At 38.4% G+C, this 18,773-nt stretch overlaps 1 protein-coding gene across 1 annotated transcript in view; it reads right to left on the minus strand.

Annotated features, from left to right (window-relative positions):
• The window catches only part of SCML2 (Scm polycomb group protein like 2), a 98,725-nt gene that overhangs the window by 15,303 nt on the left and 64,649 nt on the right, over nucleotides 1-18,773 (minus strand). The window contains exon 8 of the mRNA XM_006041957.3: nucleotides 198-415. Within this exon, the coding sequence (XP_006042019.1) occupies nucleotides 198-415 (218 nt within the window). The remainder of the gene's footprint in view (nucleotides 1-197; nucleotides 416-18,773) is intronic.

An 18,773-nucleotide genomic window follows, 5' to 3' on the forward strand; every position in this document is an offset into this window, starting at 1 on the left:
GAGTGGGTAGCCATTTCCTTATCAAGGGGATCTTCCCAACCCAGAGATCAAATCCACGTCTCCTTTATTGGCAGGTGGATTCTTTACCACTGAGCCATCTGGGAAGCCCATATAACACTCTTAGTAAATCCTAAACTGTATGTTTAATAAGGCACTACAGAGACCCATAATAGAAATTAGTAGAAGATACAACTAACCTTTCTTCCTGAGTGTTGGCCTTTTTTCTTTGTTGTGGTATTCTTAACAGAACTTCCCTTCTTGGGGTCTGAAGGACATCCAGGTGGTTTAGGCCGACCTGATTTCTTAGTCTGATGTGTTGGTAATATTATAGCACTGTTCTGTGGAGACTGCATTGAGCGCTGAGCTGCCTTGGAAGGAGGCAGCTGTGTTTTTGTGGTATTCTTTGTAATAAGAACTAAGAGAAAAAACACACAACACAAAAATATGATTAAAGTAAATGACATAATTAAAGTATTTTCTTCTTGATTCAAAAGACATTTAACTCAATCTTTAAAAATATTCCAAAGGTTACTCATTGAAAACCACCTGAAATAAAGGTACCATTTAAAATCAAGTTAAAGATATTTAAGATTTTAGATTATCAGGAAATAGTCTGATTCTCTAGAAAAAATAAAGATGCTCTTATAAGAACCAGTAACTTCAAACTTACCTGGCACACTGAAAAACTCTATCAATTTACCTTTTGTCTGTCTCTAATATTTCTAGTTCTTGGCAGATAAAAGTTTTTCCTTTAGAAAATACTATCCAATGATGCCATATATAGGAATAATTCTGCCCATCAATATAGAAAAACATAAAGCAGCTACAATGGCTCCTGTTTCATCTTCTAAAGATCAAAGGAATCCCCCTACTTGATTTTTCATGGCTAAAAGACATTATATCCCTATATACATATATTTAATAGTAAAGTTTTATAAGCTACAATATAGACTCTACATTAACATGGTCACAGAAGGACTGTCATATCCAAATGATTTGAATTTGTTACTTGCAGTCCAATCAAGACAGCTTTAATATTTCAAATGAAGGTTACTTGCCAGGTTACTCTTACATATATTCAAAGTAAAAAGAGATATTTTTAGTATTAATCCCTTAATTTCATTAGTATAAAAAAATGAATTTTACATAGTAAATAGTACTGATGTCAAAAAGTCTTTACAGGAAGAGCTGAGCTACCAGGGAAGCCCCCTGACCCTGTATACATCTATGAAAAAAAAAAATCAACTACTTGTATTAGGTCCCTGGTAGCTCACCTGGTAAAGAATCCGCCTGCAATGCAGGAGACCCCAGTTCCATTCCTGGATTGGGAAGATCCCCTGGAGAAAGGATAGGCTACCCACTCCAGTGTTCTTGGGCTTCCCTGGTGACTCAGATGGTAAAGAATCTGCCTGCAATGTGGGAAACCTGGGTTTGATCCCTGGGTTGGGAAGATCCCCTGGAGGAGGGCGTGGCAACCCACGCCAGTATTCTTGCCTGGAGAATCTCCATGGACAGAGGAGCCTAAAAGGCTACAGTCCATGGGTTGCAAAGAGTCAAACAAGACTGAGTGATCAAGCACTGAAATTTTATTTTGAGAGCTTTGTTTTACAACTTAAGGCTTCCCTGGTGGCTCAGTGGTAAAGAATCCACATTCAATGCAGGAGACGTGGGTTTGATCCCTGGGTCAGGAAGATCCCCTAAAGAAATGGCAACCCACTCCAGTATCTTTGCCTGGGAAATCCCATGGATAGGGGAGCCTGGCAGGCTACAGTTCATGGGGTCACAAAAGAGTCTAAGAAAACTTAGCAAACAAACAACAGCAACATTTTACAACCTGAAACGAATTTACCACTTTGCTTCTCCCATCCTCAAAGACAAGGTGTAAACTGACTTTCTATGGAGAATACCACATCTTCCCAGCAGCCTTTTTATCTACCTCTATCAGTCACCAAGTCAAAAGGGTGGAACAGCTCAGCTGCCAGGGCAAACGGAGGACCACTTAACTGCCGCCTTCTCTTTTCTCTTCCCCTTATTTATAGTAATTCACCTACTTACACCAGCCTCTTTTTAACTCTTTATCATAATCTAATTTATACTCCATGCTCATTTACACTTTTTTCAAATAACTCTAGCAACATAATTCACATTAGTTCTTCTTACAGTCTCCCTGATATCATCTTCAGTAACTGAAAGATCATACTTCTGATGCTTCATCATCCTGACCTCATCATTAGACAATTTGTGAAGCTCTTCTACCTCTAAGATAAGCAACTGTGCTCCCCTTGTCTACATCCAGCTTCCTTATCTGTCATTTTTTGCTTCATACCAACTGATCATGCTTTTCATTCTCATTATAAGACTTAGTCACAAGCTCTCTTCATTTTCATCCAATCTATTAGCTATCTTCTGGCTTTACTCCCTATTAACCTGTCCCCAACTGTCCACCTCCACCAAATCCCCATAACTAGTATCCCTTACGTTATCACCACCTGATCTTTGATGATGTCCAACATGTCAGCTCCAACCTCTGAGTCACACTCACATTTGTTTTCTCTGGTCCTAAGCTATAGAACAAAAGTCAGCAATCTTTCTGTAAGGGACCAGACAGTAGATATTTTAGGCTTTAAATGTCACATGTGGTCTCTGTCACACAATCTTGTCTCTTCAGTTTTTTAAATCCTTTATGAATATAAAAAGTATTCACAGCTCACAGGCTACATGTGGCCCTCAGATTATAGTCTGCCAACTCTCTAACAACAGAACATTAGGATATTGCTGATCACTGTAACATCTATGCTAATCTCAACCAAGGTGTCACTGCTTGAACTCACTGATTTCGAAGTATGTTTCCATGGCAGAACATTCTCCCCCTTTTAAGTTCCTCTCTCCCTCTCACCTTATTCCTTTCAGCAAATGACCCTACCTTCTACTTTAAGAGAAGATTAAAGGCTATCTTGCAGGAATGATCATAACCATCCCATTTCTTCATCTTCAGTTCAGTTCAGTTCAGTCATTCAGTTGTGTCTGACTCTTTGTGACCCCATGGACTGCAGCATGCCAGGCTTCCCTGTCCATCACCAACTCTCAGAGCTTGCTCAAACTCATGGCCATCGAGTCGGTGATGCTATCCAACCATCTCATCCTCTGTCGTCCCTTTCTCCTCCCATCTTCAATCTTTCCCAGCATCAGGGTCTTTTCAAATGAGTCAGTTCTTCACACCAGGTAGCCAAAGTATTGGAGTTTCAGCTTCAGCATTAGTCCTTCCAATGAATATTCAGGATTGATTTCCTTTAGGATGGACCACTTGGATCTCCTTGTAGTTCAAGGGACTCTCAAGAGCCTTCTCCAACACCACAGTTGAAAAGCATCAATTCTTCGGGGCTCAGCTTTCTTTATGATCCAACTCTCATATCCATACGTGACTACTGAAAAAACCACATCTTTGACTAGACGGACCTTTGTCGGCAAAGTAATGTCGCTGCTTTTTAATATGATGCCTAGGTTGGTCATAGCTTTTCTTCCACTTTCACTTTCTCCATCTTCAAATACTCTTATTTCATTCATGCTCATCTTTTCCTCTTGTATCAAATGAAGTTTTCTCTTTACTCTCCTAAGCCAAATCCCCTTTCACTTAAGTCCATAACTATCTTCTTTGGTTTCTCTGGCATTTTACAAATAGGAAAAGGAGTATGTCAAGGCTGTATATTGTCACCCTGCTTATTTAACTTCTATGCAGAGTTTCAATTATCTTCTCTCTTCACACTATTTAATCACTTGATCCCCAAACTCTTGCTCTCTCTTACAACCCTTATATATATCTCTCTTATTTTGAAGTTTCCTTCCCTAGTTTCTGGTACTTTCTAGCGATGCATAAATCTTCCTTCTACTCACTACCATGATACAAAGAAGAATCACTTACTCTTGATATTTCAATTTCCTTATTAGTCTGCATTTCCTTCAGTTCAGTTCAGTTCAGTTGCTCAGTCGTGTCCAACTCTTTGCAACGCCATGTGTTTCCTTAGCCTCCTATAATAAGCTATTCTTCCTCCAACCACTTTAAGGTCAGTGATGACCTCTTCCTAGTAACTAAATCCAAATAAATCCTCATTCTCTTGATGAATCTCTTCAACTCCACAGTTTTGGTCCCTACCTTTTAATATATGGCATGAAGAAAAGGAAATACGATTGGGCTCTGGAACTGAGGTTAAATTCCTGCACTAGATTAGTTTAAGACAGAACCTAGGAGTATAGGAGGGCCTCAAAAAATATTTACCAAATAAATGAAAAATACTTTCAACCTGCAAGCCAATGTTTCACCTCCAAAACAAATATATTTTATATAAAGAATTATGTAGTAACAAACAAAACATTACTTTGTGGAACGTGGCAAATGTAATGAAAGCAATATTTGATATAAAAATGTTGACATTTGATATTAATAAATCTTGGGACACAAATATTTGAGCTGTAGCTTCAAATAGTCTCCCAAAATATAATATTCTATTTTATAATAAGAACTTTTTGATGCATGGTAAAAACGTATGTATGAGCAAAGAAAATGCATTATAAAAAATTTTATGTATGAAAATTTTTTTCATTTTAGAAAACAAGCTTTTCAAAGGCAAAGATTCAGTTTGGTTCACTGCCATATTCCCAGCGCCTAGAACAAAATACTTTTTAAACTACTTTAACTAAAGAGGAATGAATAATCATTCAATACACTGAACAACAAAATTAAACTATATACACTATACATGTATTTTCATCTCTCCTCTAAAGAGCAATCACATAACATATACACACCATGCTAAAACCCTATTCAGTATTAAACTATTTTAAAGGAAAATAGATTTGTTTAAAAGATAAGGATAAAATTATATATATATAGCACTACAACCATGTGTTCATAGTGGTAACAGTAAAAACATCTTTGAAAACAGTATATAAAATATATATAGAAGGATATGCTAATCATCTTCAAAAAAACTTTTATGTGAATACCTAACACAATATTTACCTGATTCCTCAGCTTTTCTTCAGGTAAGAGAGACAATGTTTGGGTAAGATAATGAAGTTATTCAATTATGAAAATGCAAAAGAAATGAACAAATTTGGAAAACAATCAAAAGGCAGGAATTAAAGTCAAGAGGAGGCCTCGAACAGGGGGAACCAAAGAAAGAAAGGAGCTAGATGCCAACATTAATTTGCTACCCATTATATGCTAAGCACTTCAATATCTGTTATTACATGTAATCCTCCTAAATGACCTATGAGGTAGGTATTGTTCCCCACTTTACACACGAGGAAACTCAGGTTCTGTGACGTTAGGTAACTTTGCCAATATCACCCATTTGGCTAAGAGGCTTCTAACTTCTAATTGCACTTGTTCTAATATGCCACCTTGCTTTCTGTCCTCTAACAGAAAAAGGTATTAAATTCACTCTCCTGAGTCAAAGTGTATGTGTTTTTTTAAAAAAGAAGGCCCAAAAGACAACCTTGTGAACTCCTATGTGAGATTTCACTAGTAGTTGCAAGGTGCACTCTGACAGAGGGAGTCTTGGTTTTTTTTTTAAATAAGACATGGAGGCATACTTATAGGGAGAAAACATTAACAAGTACAGACAAAAACATGCTGATAAAACTCTTCATGACTGAGGATTTAACCTTATTTAATTATTTACTACCAAATTAATGTACTCATTAAATGTACATTTCTGTTGACACATGAAGATGCTTTATTATTGAAAGATACTGTTTGTACTGTTTGAACTATGAAAAGAGAGTAGCACCTCAGAAAAGGAACTACAGTTAGAAATGAACAGCAACCCCCTATTTTAAGTGACTGCTGGTTTGGTTTACATGTGGCTGACTTGAGAGGAACTAACATGGATTCAGTTCAGTTCAGTTCAGTCGCTCAGTTGTGTCCAACTCTTTGCGACCCCATGAATCATAGCACATCCATCACCAACTCCCGGAGTTTACCCAAACCCATGGCCATTGAGTCGGTTGATGCCATCCAACCATCTCATCCTCTGTCATCCCCTTCTCCTTCTGCCCCCAATCCTTCCCAGCATTAGGGTCTTCTCCAATGAGTTAACTCTTCACATGAGGTGGCCAAAGTATTGGAGCTTCAGCTTCAACATCAGTCTTTCCAATGAACACTCAGGACTGATCTTCTTTAGAATGGACTGGTTGGATCTCCTTGCAGTCCAAGGGACTCTCAAGAGGCTTCGCCAACACCACAGTTCAAAAGCATCAATTCTTCGGCGCTCAGCTTTCTTCACAGTCCAACTCTCACATCCATACATGACCACAGGAAAAACCATACCCTTGACTAGACGAACCTTTCTTGGCAAAGTAATGTCCCTGCTTTTGAATACACTATCTAGGTTGGTCATAACCTTCCTTCCAAGGAGTAAGCGTCTTTTAATTTCATGGCTGCAATCACCATCTGCAGTGATTTTGGAGCCCAGAAAAATAAAGTCTGACACTGTTTCCCCATCTATTTCCCAAGAAGTGATGGGACCAGATGCCATGATCTTAGTTTTCTGAATGTTAGGCTTTAAGCCAACTTTTTCACTCTCCTTCACTTTCATCAAGAGGCTTTTTAGTTTCTCTTCACTTTCTGCCATAAGGGTGGTATCATCTGCATATCTAAGGTTAAGGGTGGTGTCATCTGCATATCTAAGGTTATTGACATTTCTCCCAGCAATCTTGATTCCAGCTTGTGCTTCTTCCAGCCCAGCGTTTCTCATGATGTACTCTGCAGAGAAGTTAAATAAGCAGGGTGACAATATACAGCCTTGACGTACTCCTTTTCCTATTTGGAACCAGTCTGTTGTACCATGCCCAGTTCTAACTGTTACTTCCTGACCTGCATACAGGTTTCTCAAGAGACAGGTCAGATGGTCTGGTATTCCCATCTCTTCCAGGATTTTCCACAGTTTATTGTGATCCATGCAGTCAAAGGCTTTGGCATACTCAATAAAGCAGAAATAGATGTTTTTCTGGAACTCTCTTGCTTTTTCCATGATCCAGGGGATGTTGGCAATTTGATCTCTGGTTCCTCTGCCTTTTCTAAAACTAGCCTGAACACCTAGAAGTTCACGGTTCACATATTGCTGAAGCCTGGCTTGGAGAATTTTGAGCATTACTTTACTAGCGTGTGAGATGAGTGCAATTGTGCGCAAGTTCGAGCATTCTTTGGCATTGCCTTTCTTTGGGATTGGAATGAAAACTGACCTATTCCAGTCTTGTGGCCACTGCTGAGTTTTCCAAATGTGCTGGCATATTGAGTGCAACACTTTCACAGCATCATCTTTCAAGATTTGAAAGAGCTCCACTGGAATTCCATCACCTCCACTAGCTTTGTTCGTAGTGATGCTTCCTAAGGCCCTCTTGACTTCACATTCCAGGATGTCTGGCTCTAAGCCAGTGATCACACCATTGTGATTATCTGGGTCGTGAAGATCTTTTTTGTACACTTCTTCTGTGTATTCTTGCCATCTCTTCTTAATATCATCTGCTTCTGTTAGGTCCCTACCATTTCTGTCCTTTATCGAGCCCATCTTTGCATGAAATGTTCCCTTGGTATCTCTAATTTTCTTGAAGAGATCTCTAGTCTTTCCCATTCTGTTGTTTTCCTCTATTTCTTTGCATTGATCGCTGAGGATGGCTTTTTTATTTTCCTTGCTATTCTTTGGAACTCTGCATTCAATGGGAATATCATTCCTTTTCTGCTTTGCTTTTTGCTTCTCTTCTTTTCACAGCTATTTTTAAGGCCTCCTCAGACAGTCATTTTGCTTTTTTTGCATCTCTTTTCCATGGGTATGGTCTTAATCCCTGTCTCCTGTACATAGTCACGAACCTCCATCCATAGTTCATTAAGCACTCTATCTATCAGATCTAGTCCCTTAAATCTATTTCTCACTTCCACTGTATAATCATAAGGGATTTGATTTAAGTCATACCTGAATGGTCTAGTGGTTTTCCCTACTTTCTTCGATTTCAGTCTGAATTTGGCAATAAGGAGTTCATGATCCGAGCCACAGTCAGCTCCCGGTCCTGTTTTTGCTGACTGTATAGAGCTTCTCCATCTTTGGCTGTAAAGAATATAATCAATCTGATTTCGGTCTTGACCATCTGGTGATGTCCATGTGTAGAGTCTTCTCTTGTGTTGTTGGAAGAGGGTGTTTGCTATGACCAGTGCGTTCTCTTGGCAAAACTCTGTTAGTCTTTGCCCTGCTTCGTTTTGTACTCCAAGGCCAAATTTGCCTGTTACTCCAGGTGTTTCTTGACTTCCTACTTTTGCATTCCAGTCCCCTGTAATGAAAAGGATATCTTTTGGGTGTTAGTTCTAGAAGGTCTTGTAGGTCTTCATAGAACTGTTCAACTTCAGCTTCTTCAGCATTACTGGTTGGGGCATAGGCTTGGATTGCTGTGATATTGAATGGTTTGCCTTGGAAATGAACAGAGATCATTCGGTCATTTTTGAGATTGCATCCAAGTACTGCATTCCGGACTCTTTTTTTGACCATGATGGCTACTCCATTTCTTCTAAGGGATTCCTGCCCGCAGTAGTAGATACAATGGTCATCTGAGTTAAATTCACCCATTCCAGTCCATTTTAGTTCGCTGATTCCTAGAATGTCGATGTTCACTCTTGTCATCTCCTGTTTGACCACTTCCAGTTTACCTTGATTCATGGACCTGACGTTCCAGGTTCCTATGCAGTATTGCTCTTTACAGGATTGGACCTTGCTTCTATCACCAGTCATATCCACAACTGGGTATTGTTTTTGCTTTGGCTCCATCCCTTCATTCTTTCTGGAGTTATTTCTCCACTGATCTCCAGTAGCATTTTGGGCACCTACCAACCTGGGGAGTTCATCTTTCAGTTTCCTTTTTGCCTTTTCATACTGTTCATGGGGTTCTCAAGGCAAGAATACTGAAGTGGTTTGCCATTCCCTGGAGAAGGCAATGGCACCCCACTCCAGTACTCTTGCCTAGAAAACCCCATGGATGGAGGAGCCTGGTAGGCTGCAGTCCATGGGATCGCTAAGAGTCAGGCATGACTGAGCAACTTCACTTTCACTTTTCACTTTCATGCATTGGAGAAGGAAATGGCAACCTACTCCAGTATTCTTGCCCGGAGAATCCCAGGGACAGAGGCGCCTAATGGGCTGCCGTCTATGGGGTCACACAGAGTCAGACACGACTGAAGTGACTTAGCAGTTGCCATTCCCTTCTCCAGTGGTCCACATTCTGAACATGCATTAGAGATACAAATTAATATTGATCTTGCTTTTGATCTAAAAATATTTGATAGAGGTATGACTGCTTACTGTTCTCCATATTTTTCCATCCATCATTTACTTAATGGGCTTCCCTGGTGATTTACTTAATATCCAGTGTGTTCTTTTTACCAATCTAGGAAATTCAGAAGAAATAAATATGGTCCCAGTAATAGAGTTCACATCTTATATGTATATTTGTGCATATGTGTGTGTGTGTGTGTGTGTGTGTGTGTGTATATATATATATATATATATATATATATATATAAAATTCATATTGAAAGGTTGTTGTTGAACCATGCAAAGACGCCGGGATCCTTGGCCTCCAGGAAGAAGAATTCAATCCAGGGCCAGAGAGGAGGCTTGATCGCTCAGAGCTTCTGTGTAATAAAGTTTTATTAAAGTACAAAGGAGATACAGAAAGCTTCTGACATAGACATCAGAAGAGGGTAGATACATTATTGTTATATAATCCTTGTAAAGACCAGACCTACTCCCATAATTTACATTTTAAGATAATATGATTAGGCAGGTTTCATCCAGAGACTGTCCTCAGCCAGGATACATAATCCTAAGGAATGCAGAGGAAAAAAATGTTTGTCCTTTCTTTCTCCTTGAGAATTCCAGACCCCTCTCTCCTTGGACCCCTAGACTTCTTATCAACCTGCCTAGGAAATGACTCTCTCAATATCTCCTTAAGCATATAGATATGATTTCTTTCTCCTCAGAGACTGAATGCTATATATATAAAACCATACCATAAGGGCAGAAACCACTATGAAAACAGATGCCTTGAATCTGAGGCTAGAAATAGACAAAATCCAGGTATGAATAGACAAAAATAGAAAAGCAAAATACAGTGTGGAAAAATCAAAACTGAGTAAAAAGAAAAAAACTGTCACTGTAAACATTTAACTTTGGAAACTTTTTCAGATTTAGAAATTCTTCACGAGTCATCTTCCTTATATTTAAAAATGTATGTGCAATGAAACTGTCCTTACTGTTAATGATCTTTCATACTAGTAACTATAAAACCAAAGAAACAACACAAACCTCAATTTTGAAAAACATGGAAATTATTAACAGAGATGGCTACACCTAACTTATTCAACCTGGAGGCCTGGTATTCACAGAAACTCAGTCAAGGTACCCAACGTCCCTACTTGGAACTTTACTCTCTGTTTCATACAGCCCATGTTGCCACAAACTGATTGGTCATGGGCAGCAGTAAGAGCCAAGGGGAGGCAGAGTCAAGTGTAAACCCTCTGAACTCCCTTCCTTCATTCCTGCTGCCATCTCATGCCACAGCACTGGCTTCCTTGACTGGTATCTTTAGACACTACCCCATTTCTTCTCTCTTCCCAAATCTATAACAAAGGAGCCACAATCCCATCCCAGAAACCTTCCTTTAGGAATTAAATGTTCAAAACTGACAAGCTTCAAAACTAGCTTTTTGAATACACAAGGAGTATTATTGTAACATAAGAGTAACTCTACTTTTTCATAAGCATATTGACAGTCTTTTAAATACATTCATTTCCTTAGTTTTAGCAATAAAAAATCCACTTAGAAAATCTCAAATAAGCTAAGAAAAACTCTTGAAGGAAACCACAGGGGTAGTTACTAGTGGAAAAGAAAACAAACAAGCAGGTTCCTGTCCCTTATCACAGCAGGCATTTTTGAAGGCAGAAGCCAGCTGAGGACTCTGAATTTTCTCAGAAGGAGCGGGGTAGAGATAAGATGAACATGGAACTCTGGTACTAGCCACTCCTTATACCTATTCCCTCTTCCTGCTTCTTACTATCTAGTGCAGAGATACTGGTTCCAGACCAATTAGGTTCAAATCCACATAGTATCTATGAGAAATAATAACTTGGGCAAATTATCTGAAATCTGCATGTGGTACATGGTATACACTCAATAAATGCTGCTGCTGCTGCTGCTAAGTCGCTGCAGTTGTGTCCGACTCTGTGCGACCCGAGAGACGGCAGCCCACCAGGCTCCACAGTCCCTGGGATTCTCCAGGCAAGAACACTGGAGTGGGTTGCCATTTCCTTCTCCAATGCATGAAAGTGAAAAGTAAAAATGAAGTCGCTCAGTCGTGTCTGACCCTTAGCGACTCCATGGACTGCAGCCTACCAGGCTCCTCCATCCATGGGATTTCCCAGGCAAGAGTACTGGAGTGGGGTGCCATTGCCTTCTCCGCTAGCTGTTATTATTACCACCATCATCATCCCTGTCTCATCCTACTCTTCCTTCCCAGAGGGTGCTCCTTGCCCTCTTCATCAGTGGATTGGATATTGGAGAAATCTTGCTGTCAATGACTAACAAATGGAGGAAATAAGTCCTCCAAAGAAGGAACTCCTATTTATCTACATTATCTACAGCTAGTATCTTCACTCCTTATTTTTATAACCAAACTTCTGGAATGATTAGCTCTCGTTCACTATTATTTTCATTTTCTCAATTTTCCACCCTCTACAAGCATACTCCCAGGCACCTCTTTTTAGGAAATCTCTGAGTGCTAACACCACCCATAACCTCCTAACAATCACTGACAATGATGTTTCTTCCTGTTCTTATTTGACTTCCAGCAGCACCAAACACTTCTTTTTAAAGTTTTCTTGGATTTCACATGGCCACTTACTCCTTGTTCTCCTCCTACCTCCTCTCTCACTTTTCCTATGGTGTTCCCAAGGATAATCTAACTTCTCCTTACCCTCATCGCATTTTGAGCACTTTAGTTCACATCCTTGATTTCAGCTACTGTCTACACATAATAATGATTCCCAAATTGTTCTCTTGCTCACTCAAGCATTTACATGCCCGTGTTCCCCTACCACAGCCCCCACAAGCCTATCCCAAGTTCCAGAGCTGTTTTCAACAGCTAACTAGACAATTTAAATAGGCATCTCAAACTCAACAGGTCCAAAAGCAGAATCTTCATGCTTATCCTATATGTTCTATCTTGATGAATGACATTACCTTTTTCCACAAAATTACTAGAAGTCAAAAATCTTGAAGTCATCTTTGTACTTATCCTCCCTTCACATGTCTAACCAAGACTATTTCCTTTAAGTATTTCCTAATTGTGTTCCTTATGCCTGTCAGTGACTTGGTCCAAGACCTCATGACTTCTCATATAAGCTACAATACTAGCTTTTTAACCAGCATTCCTGGCTGCCATTTTCAATCCATACTCTATAGCACATTAGCATGACTTTTTCAAAGTATAAATTGTATGTAACTTTTCCACTTAAGATCACCAGTGATGCCACATTATCCATATGCTAAAATCTGAATTCCTTGGCCAGGTATCCAAGGCCCACTACGTTATCTTCACAGCTTCATCTCTTTCTGATCTATCATTTCAGTCAGCCATAATCATCTGCTTCAAAGCCCCAAACATTCTGACCTTCACTGTCTTTGCAGAAGCTGACCCAAGAAAAGCCTTCTCTCTCCTGTCACTAGCTAAACTACCTACATTGCTTGGAACTCTGCTCAAAAACCAGCTCTGAAAAATTCTAGCACTAAGCTCCAAGTCAAACCATAGAATCTTAATATTCATACAACACACATACTACATTTATCTCTACTGGCACAGATCTTATAGTGTGTGTGCATGCATCCTCAGTTGCTTCAGTCATCTCTGACTCTGTGCCACCCTATGGACTGTAGCCCGCCAGGCTCCTCTGTCCATGGGATTCTCCAGGCAAGAATACTGGAGTGGGTTGCCATGCCCTCCTCCAGGAGATCTTCCCAACCAGGATCAAATCTAGGTCTCCTGCTTTGCAGGCGGATTCTTACCAGCTGAACCACCAGGGAAGCTCTAAGTGCTCCCAAATTTGTAAGTTTTTATATGGTTTTATATTACATGAATTAAAAAAAAACATACTGGAGGAGAAAAGCGAAGAGAAATTTGTGTACTTCAAATGAGCCAGAGATTACATATATATTATTAAAATTTGTGTTGAAAATTTTGTAAAACAAGTACTAATATCTCGATTTTACACATAAAGAAACAGAGGCTTGGGAAAATAAGCAAAATCCAACTCAGTATCACACATTCAGTCTAGAAGTGGTAGAAATGGGATTCAAATTCAGGTTTGTCTCATCCAAAAGCTAATGCTCTTTGCTTAAACTGGGTACTATTTTTAATTAATGAGGGAAAAAATGAAAAAATGTGGTCTTTTAATTAAAATATTTTCTTCTATAAACTTAATGAACAAGATGCAGAATTACATTTTTTCGGGTTGAAATTTGAGGAAGCTTACATATAAACAGCAAAGAAAAATATTTAAAGTAATACTGAAAACAAATTATCAATATGCCCTTAATAATTCAGTGTTTTAGGTGCTTTAGTTTTTTTCACTTATCTTGGCCAAATATAAACCCTTAAGGGAAAAAAATTGCATCAAATATTGGAGTACTTTCTGACAGTCTTTCTTTACTCTTTTAATTTTCTTGTGGATTTTCTCTAATTCAAATATTTATAATCATAACACGTTTTGTATCTATTAATTACTAGAATAACAATTAACTAGATGAGACCAAATTAATACAATTTTGTGTACATGCAACAGAACACAACATATGCTTCTGAAGATGTCCTCAGCTATTCTGAACGACTTTTGGCAATAATATTTCTCATTTTTTAAGTAAAGCTTCCTAATGCTTATATACCAAAATATTATCAGCAATTGTATCCAGATGACAGGAATATAAGCAATTTTTAGATTTTATTCATCACTTATCTTTGTTTTCTAAATGTTCCACAATAAACACCAATTTTGTCACTGAAAATATGAACTCCCCAACAAAGATAAACCCAGTCACTTCCTGAATAAGAATAGAACCAGTCACTCTATTTAGATGTCTCTAAAGAAAACAATCATTCAACATAAAAAATATAAGATTCTATTTTGACAAAAAGCCATACAACTTTTAGACTAGCATACATAAATCCACTAAAAATAACATTAGAAAAACTCACACAGGCTCACTGTATACCTACAGTGACCTTCAGAATCTACAGCTCAGGCTCCAGCAGTTTCAGAACTGAAGAGCAGACCCCTTTAGTACCAAGACAGAAATATTTCAGAGAAGTTGATTCAGCAGAATATAATCATGAAAGCATCTCTACTGCTCAAGCAGTTGATCATCAGAGACATAGGGTGCCTACCATTCACAGTAGCAGGGGCACTCTCTGTCCTGGTCAAATACACTCCCACATTTCAATCCTGCCTCCCCCAGGTCTCTGCTTATCCTTCTGTTTATCATCACTTAAAGAATTCTCTACCATACCACTTTTAAAAGTTGGATTAAAACTCAACGTTCAGAAAAAGAAGATCATGGCATCTGGTCCCAATACTTCATGGCAAATAGATGGGGAAACAGTGGAAACAGTGGCTGACTTTATTTTGGGGGGCTCCAAAATCACTGCAGATGGTGATTGCAGCCATGAAATTAAAAGACGCCTACTCCTTGGAAGAAAAGTTATGACCAACCTAGACAGTATATTAAAAAGCAGAGACATTACTTTGCCAACAAAGGTCTGTCTAGTCAAAGCTATGGTTTTTCCAGTAGTCATATATGGATGTGAGAGTTCGACTAGAAAGAAAGCTGAGCACTGAAGAATTGATGCTTTTGAACTGTGGTGTTGGAGAAGACTCTTGAGAGTCCCTTGGACTGCAAGGACATAAAACCAGTCCATCCTAAAGGAAATCAGTCCTGAATATTCATTGGAAGGACTGATGCTGAAGCTGAAACTCCAATACTTTGGCCCCCTGATGCGAAGAACTGACTCATTTGAAAAGACCCTGATGCTGGGAAAGATTGAATGTGGAGAAGAAGGGGACGACAGAGGATGAGATGGTTGGATGGCATCACCAACTCGATGGACATGAGTTTGAGTAAACCCCGGGAGTTGGTGATGGACAGGGAAGCCTGGTGTGCTGCAGTCAATGGGGTCACAGAGTCGGACACGACTGAGCAACTGAACTGAACTAAACTTGACCAAAACAAACATAAAAGTCCTTTTTTGACCTCTGCACCCCATTCCTCACTCTTCATTCATTTTAAAAGGTTCATCTGCTTCACAACTAATCACAAGGAAAAAAAATACAAAGGAAAACAAGATCTCTAATTTTTAGTGGTAACCGTTCTGGTTTCTATGGAGATGGGACTTGTCTTTTCAAATTTAACCTTTGCTGGACCTTGCAGCCAGTTACCTATTGCAATCTGAGGACTGCCCAGTTTCCTGCTCACTGAACAAACCCTTAGCTCCTCCACTGTCCTTCCTGATTGTCCTTCTTGACCCATGTAAGGTTTCTCTCAACACCAAGAACCACAGCTTTACAGTATTAAAAATACTTTAAACATATAATAAAAGGTAACTCACACATAAAAGGAAATTCACTCAGAAAAATAAAGATCTTACTTAAAAGAATTTGCTTTTAAGTGACACAAATGAACTTACTTACAAAACAGAAAAAGACTCACAGACTTAGAAAACAAATTTACGGTTGGGAGGGTAAGGGATAGTTAGGGAGTTGGGGATGGTCATGTACACACTGCTATACTTAAAATGGATAACCAACAAGGACCTATTGTATAGCACATGAAACTTTGCTCAATGTTATGTGGCAGTATGGATGAGAGGGAGATTTGGGGGAGAATGGATACATGTATATGTATGGCAGAGGATGAGATTGTTAGATGGCATCATTGACTCAATGGACATGAACTTGAACAAACTCCCGGAGACAGTGAAGGACAGAGAAGCCTGGTATGCCACAGTTCATGGAGTCATAAAGAGGTGGAAATGACTTAGTGACTGAACAACAACATGTGCATGGCTGAGTCCCGTTTGCTGTTCACCAGCAACTGTCACAAAAATGTTCATCGGCTATACCCTAATACAATAAAAAGTTAAAAACAAAAACAAAAAAGAACTTGCTTTTGGGGTCTTTTGAGTGCATTCCCATTTGGGAAGTGCTGCCATGTCTTTTTTGGTAGTCATGTCCAACTCTTTGCAACCCCATGGATTGTAGCCCACGAGGCTCCTCTGTTCACAGAATCTTCCAGGGAAGAATACTGGAGTGGGTTGCCATGCCCTTTTCCAGGGGATCTTCCCGACCCAGAGATCAAACCAGAGTCTCCTGCATTGCAGGCAGATTCTTTACCATCTGAGCCACCGGGGAAGCCCAGACAACTAAGTCAAAATCAAATACATTGAAAAGATCTGTAGCTTTGAATCAGTCCTTCCCCCCATTTCAAAACAGGGCTTGGAGATCTAATATAAAAAGATTAAAGAAGAGAGAAGAAATTCTTCAAACACCTGCCTTATAAAATATAATCTGCATAAAATATTCCAACTTAAGGTGATTTAAAACATGTAATAATGTTTCTGGGAAAAATTTTCCAAACAAAATTGAAAGGATATAGGATAGCTCTCTAACTTATACAAATTGCAAAAGTCCAGTTAAATTTGTTCATCTCCAAGCCTAAGTGACAACGCCTTCTTCCCTTAGCATACATGCCAAATTAAAATAAGAAAATCTATTAGTTGAATTTATATTGGTTTTTCCTACCCTGTTATATAATTATATCTTATATGTATTTAGTCTAGAAACAAAATCATAAAAATGCAAGAACAAGCTAGAACTCACAATTAGAATTTAGAAGGGTTTTAAAAGAATTGTTTTAAAAACATATTTGTTTTTGACTTGTAGATCATAGGTGCTTTGTAAACCAGTCCCTTCAGCTTCAAGGGTGGTGCCTACCATGAAGATCATTTTAATTCACAGTTACTACTCCTATCTGCTCAGTTCATAAGAAACCAAGATTTTGGTTAAAATGACATTACTGAAGAAGATAACAGTTACCAAAAATGACAAAAGAAAATTTTCAAAGTAAAGTTTGCACAAAAAGAAGCAACTTTAGTTGTGTCAGGTCAATTCATATCATCTAACAAGACTCAGCTTTTAAAAGTCACTCCATCCTGAACCCTCAGGATGGAGTGACTTTTAAAAGCTGAGTCTGCAAAACCAATACAATATTGTAAAGTTAAAAAATAAAATTAAATTAAATTTAAAAAAAAGAAATATAAAAATAAATAAATAAATAAAAGTCACTCCATTTTTAAACCATAGTGTCTTTTTTCTTATCAAATGACTTCTATAGAGTGACTTTCATTATGCTCCAAAAAAAAAATCACAGCAGTCACCACTATAATTTCCACAAAACACATTAAATGTATGATACAATATTAGCAAAATACGTTATATACATTTCTGTATCATAAAAATCCTTTTAATAAGTCTCATGTAATACCAGTGAAAAACCATGCTGAATTCCTCAATGCTATAGAAAAATGATTAAGTTTGATTTACAATAAGGTTGTTATTTTCTATTTTAAAATATTTTTATCATGGAAATAACCAAAATCTGACTTTTCCTTGTATTATAAAACAATTTTTAGAAGAGACTAACCAAATAATTGGTGCCAACAATTTAGCACAGAATATGTAGAACAGAATAGAGGATATTTTTGTTGTTGTTAACAGAAATGCCTGCGATATTTAGTATACAAAAGCTAACAAAGCAGACAATGAATTTCTTTAACCACAGTTCAACTGCAATAGAAAGAAACTCTGGGGGAAATTCCTACCTTTAGAAATAGTCAAGAGAAACAAGTTGGTGCTGTATTTACCACAAGGGTGATTTAGGTTCCACTTGATAGCCTTTCTCCTTTACCAGGAATAAAACTGCCTTTCTGGAGAAAGCGAGTTAACAAAGCCCATGTTGCTGGAGTAAGCCTGAATTTCTAGCAAATAGAGATGATGCTATTTGCATTTGCTAGTTTGGAGAAGGGGAGAGTGGGAGGAGGGGACTAAGAGGACTGCTAAAGTAATTCACATATTGTCTGTGGGCTGTATAGACAGTGATCATCAGTCACCTGCTCAAACTTCCTTCACTCCTGCCTTCAGAAAAGAACCAAAGGTTACCCTGGGTCAGAGAATCTGGAAACAAATAAGAAGACAAGCAAAAATCTTAACTGCCAACCCGATTGTGTCCACAGAAAAAGTTATCCCTGCTGGACTTCTAAAAATCAAGATATTTTAATAGTCTCAAGAGTACTTGTTAAAATATATCATAAAACAGAAGAAAAAGCTTCAGGCTCTGCTTGCAATTACTGCAATACTTAGCTGAAGTACTTAAAGAAAGGACATTTGTTTTTTTCTTCAAGATACTCCTTTGCATCATAATAGCTATCTTATTTGCACAAGCAAAACATTTGTTCCAAGCTGTTCAAATGAAAAAGAAAGTATCAACTGTTTAAAATTTCTTGGCTTGTAAGTGAATAATTTGGGCTGACAGCATTTCTAACTATTTTATACCAAACAGGAAAAATACTAAATATACTAAGCATCAATCATCAGCTGCTCAGTCTTGTCCAACTCTTTGGGACGCTAG

Source organism: Bubalus bubalis, chromosome X (genome assembly GCF_019923935.1).
Source record: "Bubalus bubalis isolate 160015118507 breed Murrah chromosome X, NDDB_SH_1, whole genome shotgun sequence".
NCBI lineage: Eukaryota > Metazoa > Chordata > Mammalia > Artiodactyla > Bovidae > Bubalus > Bubalus bubalis.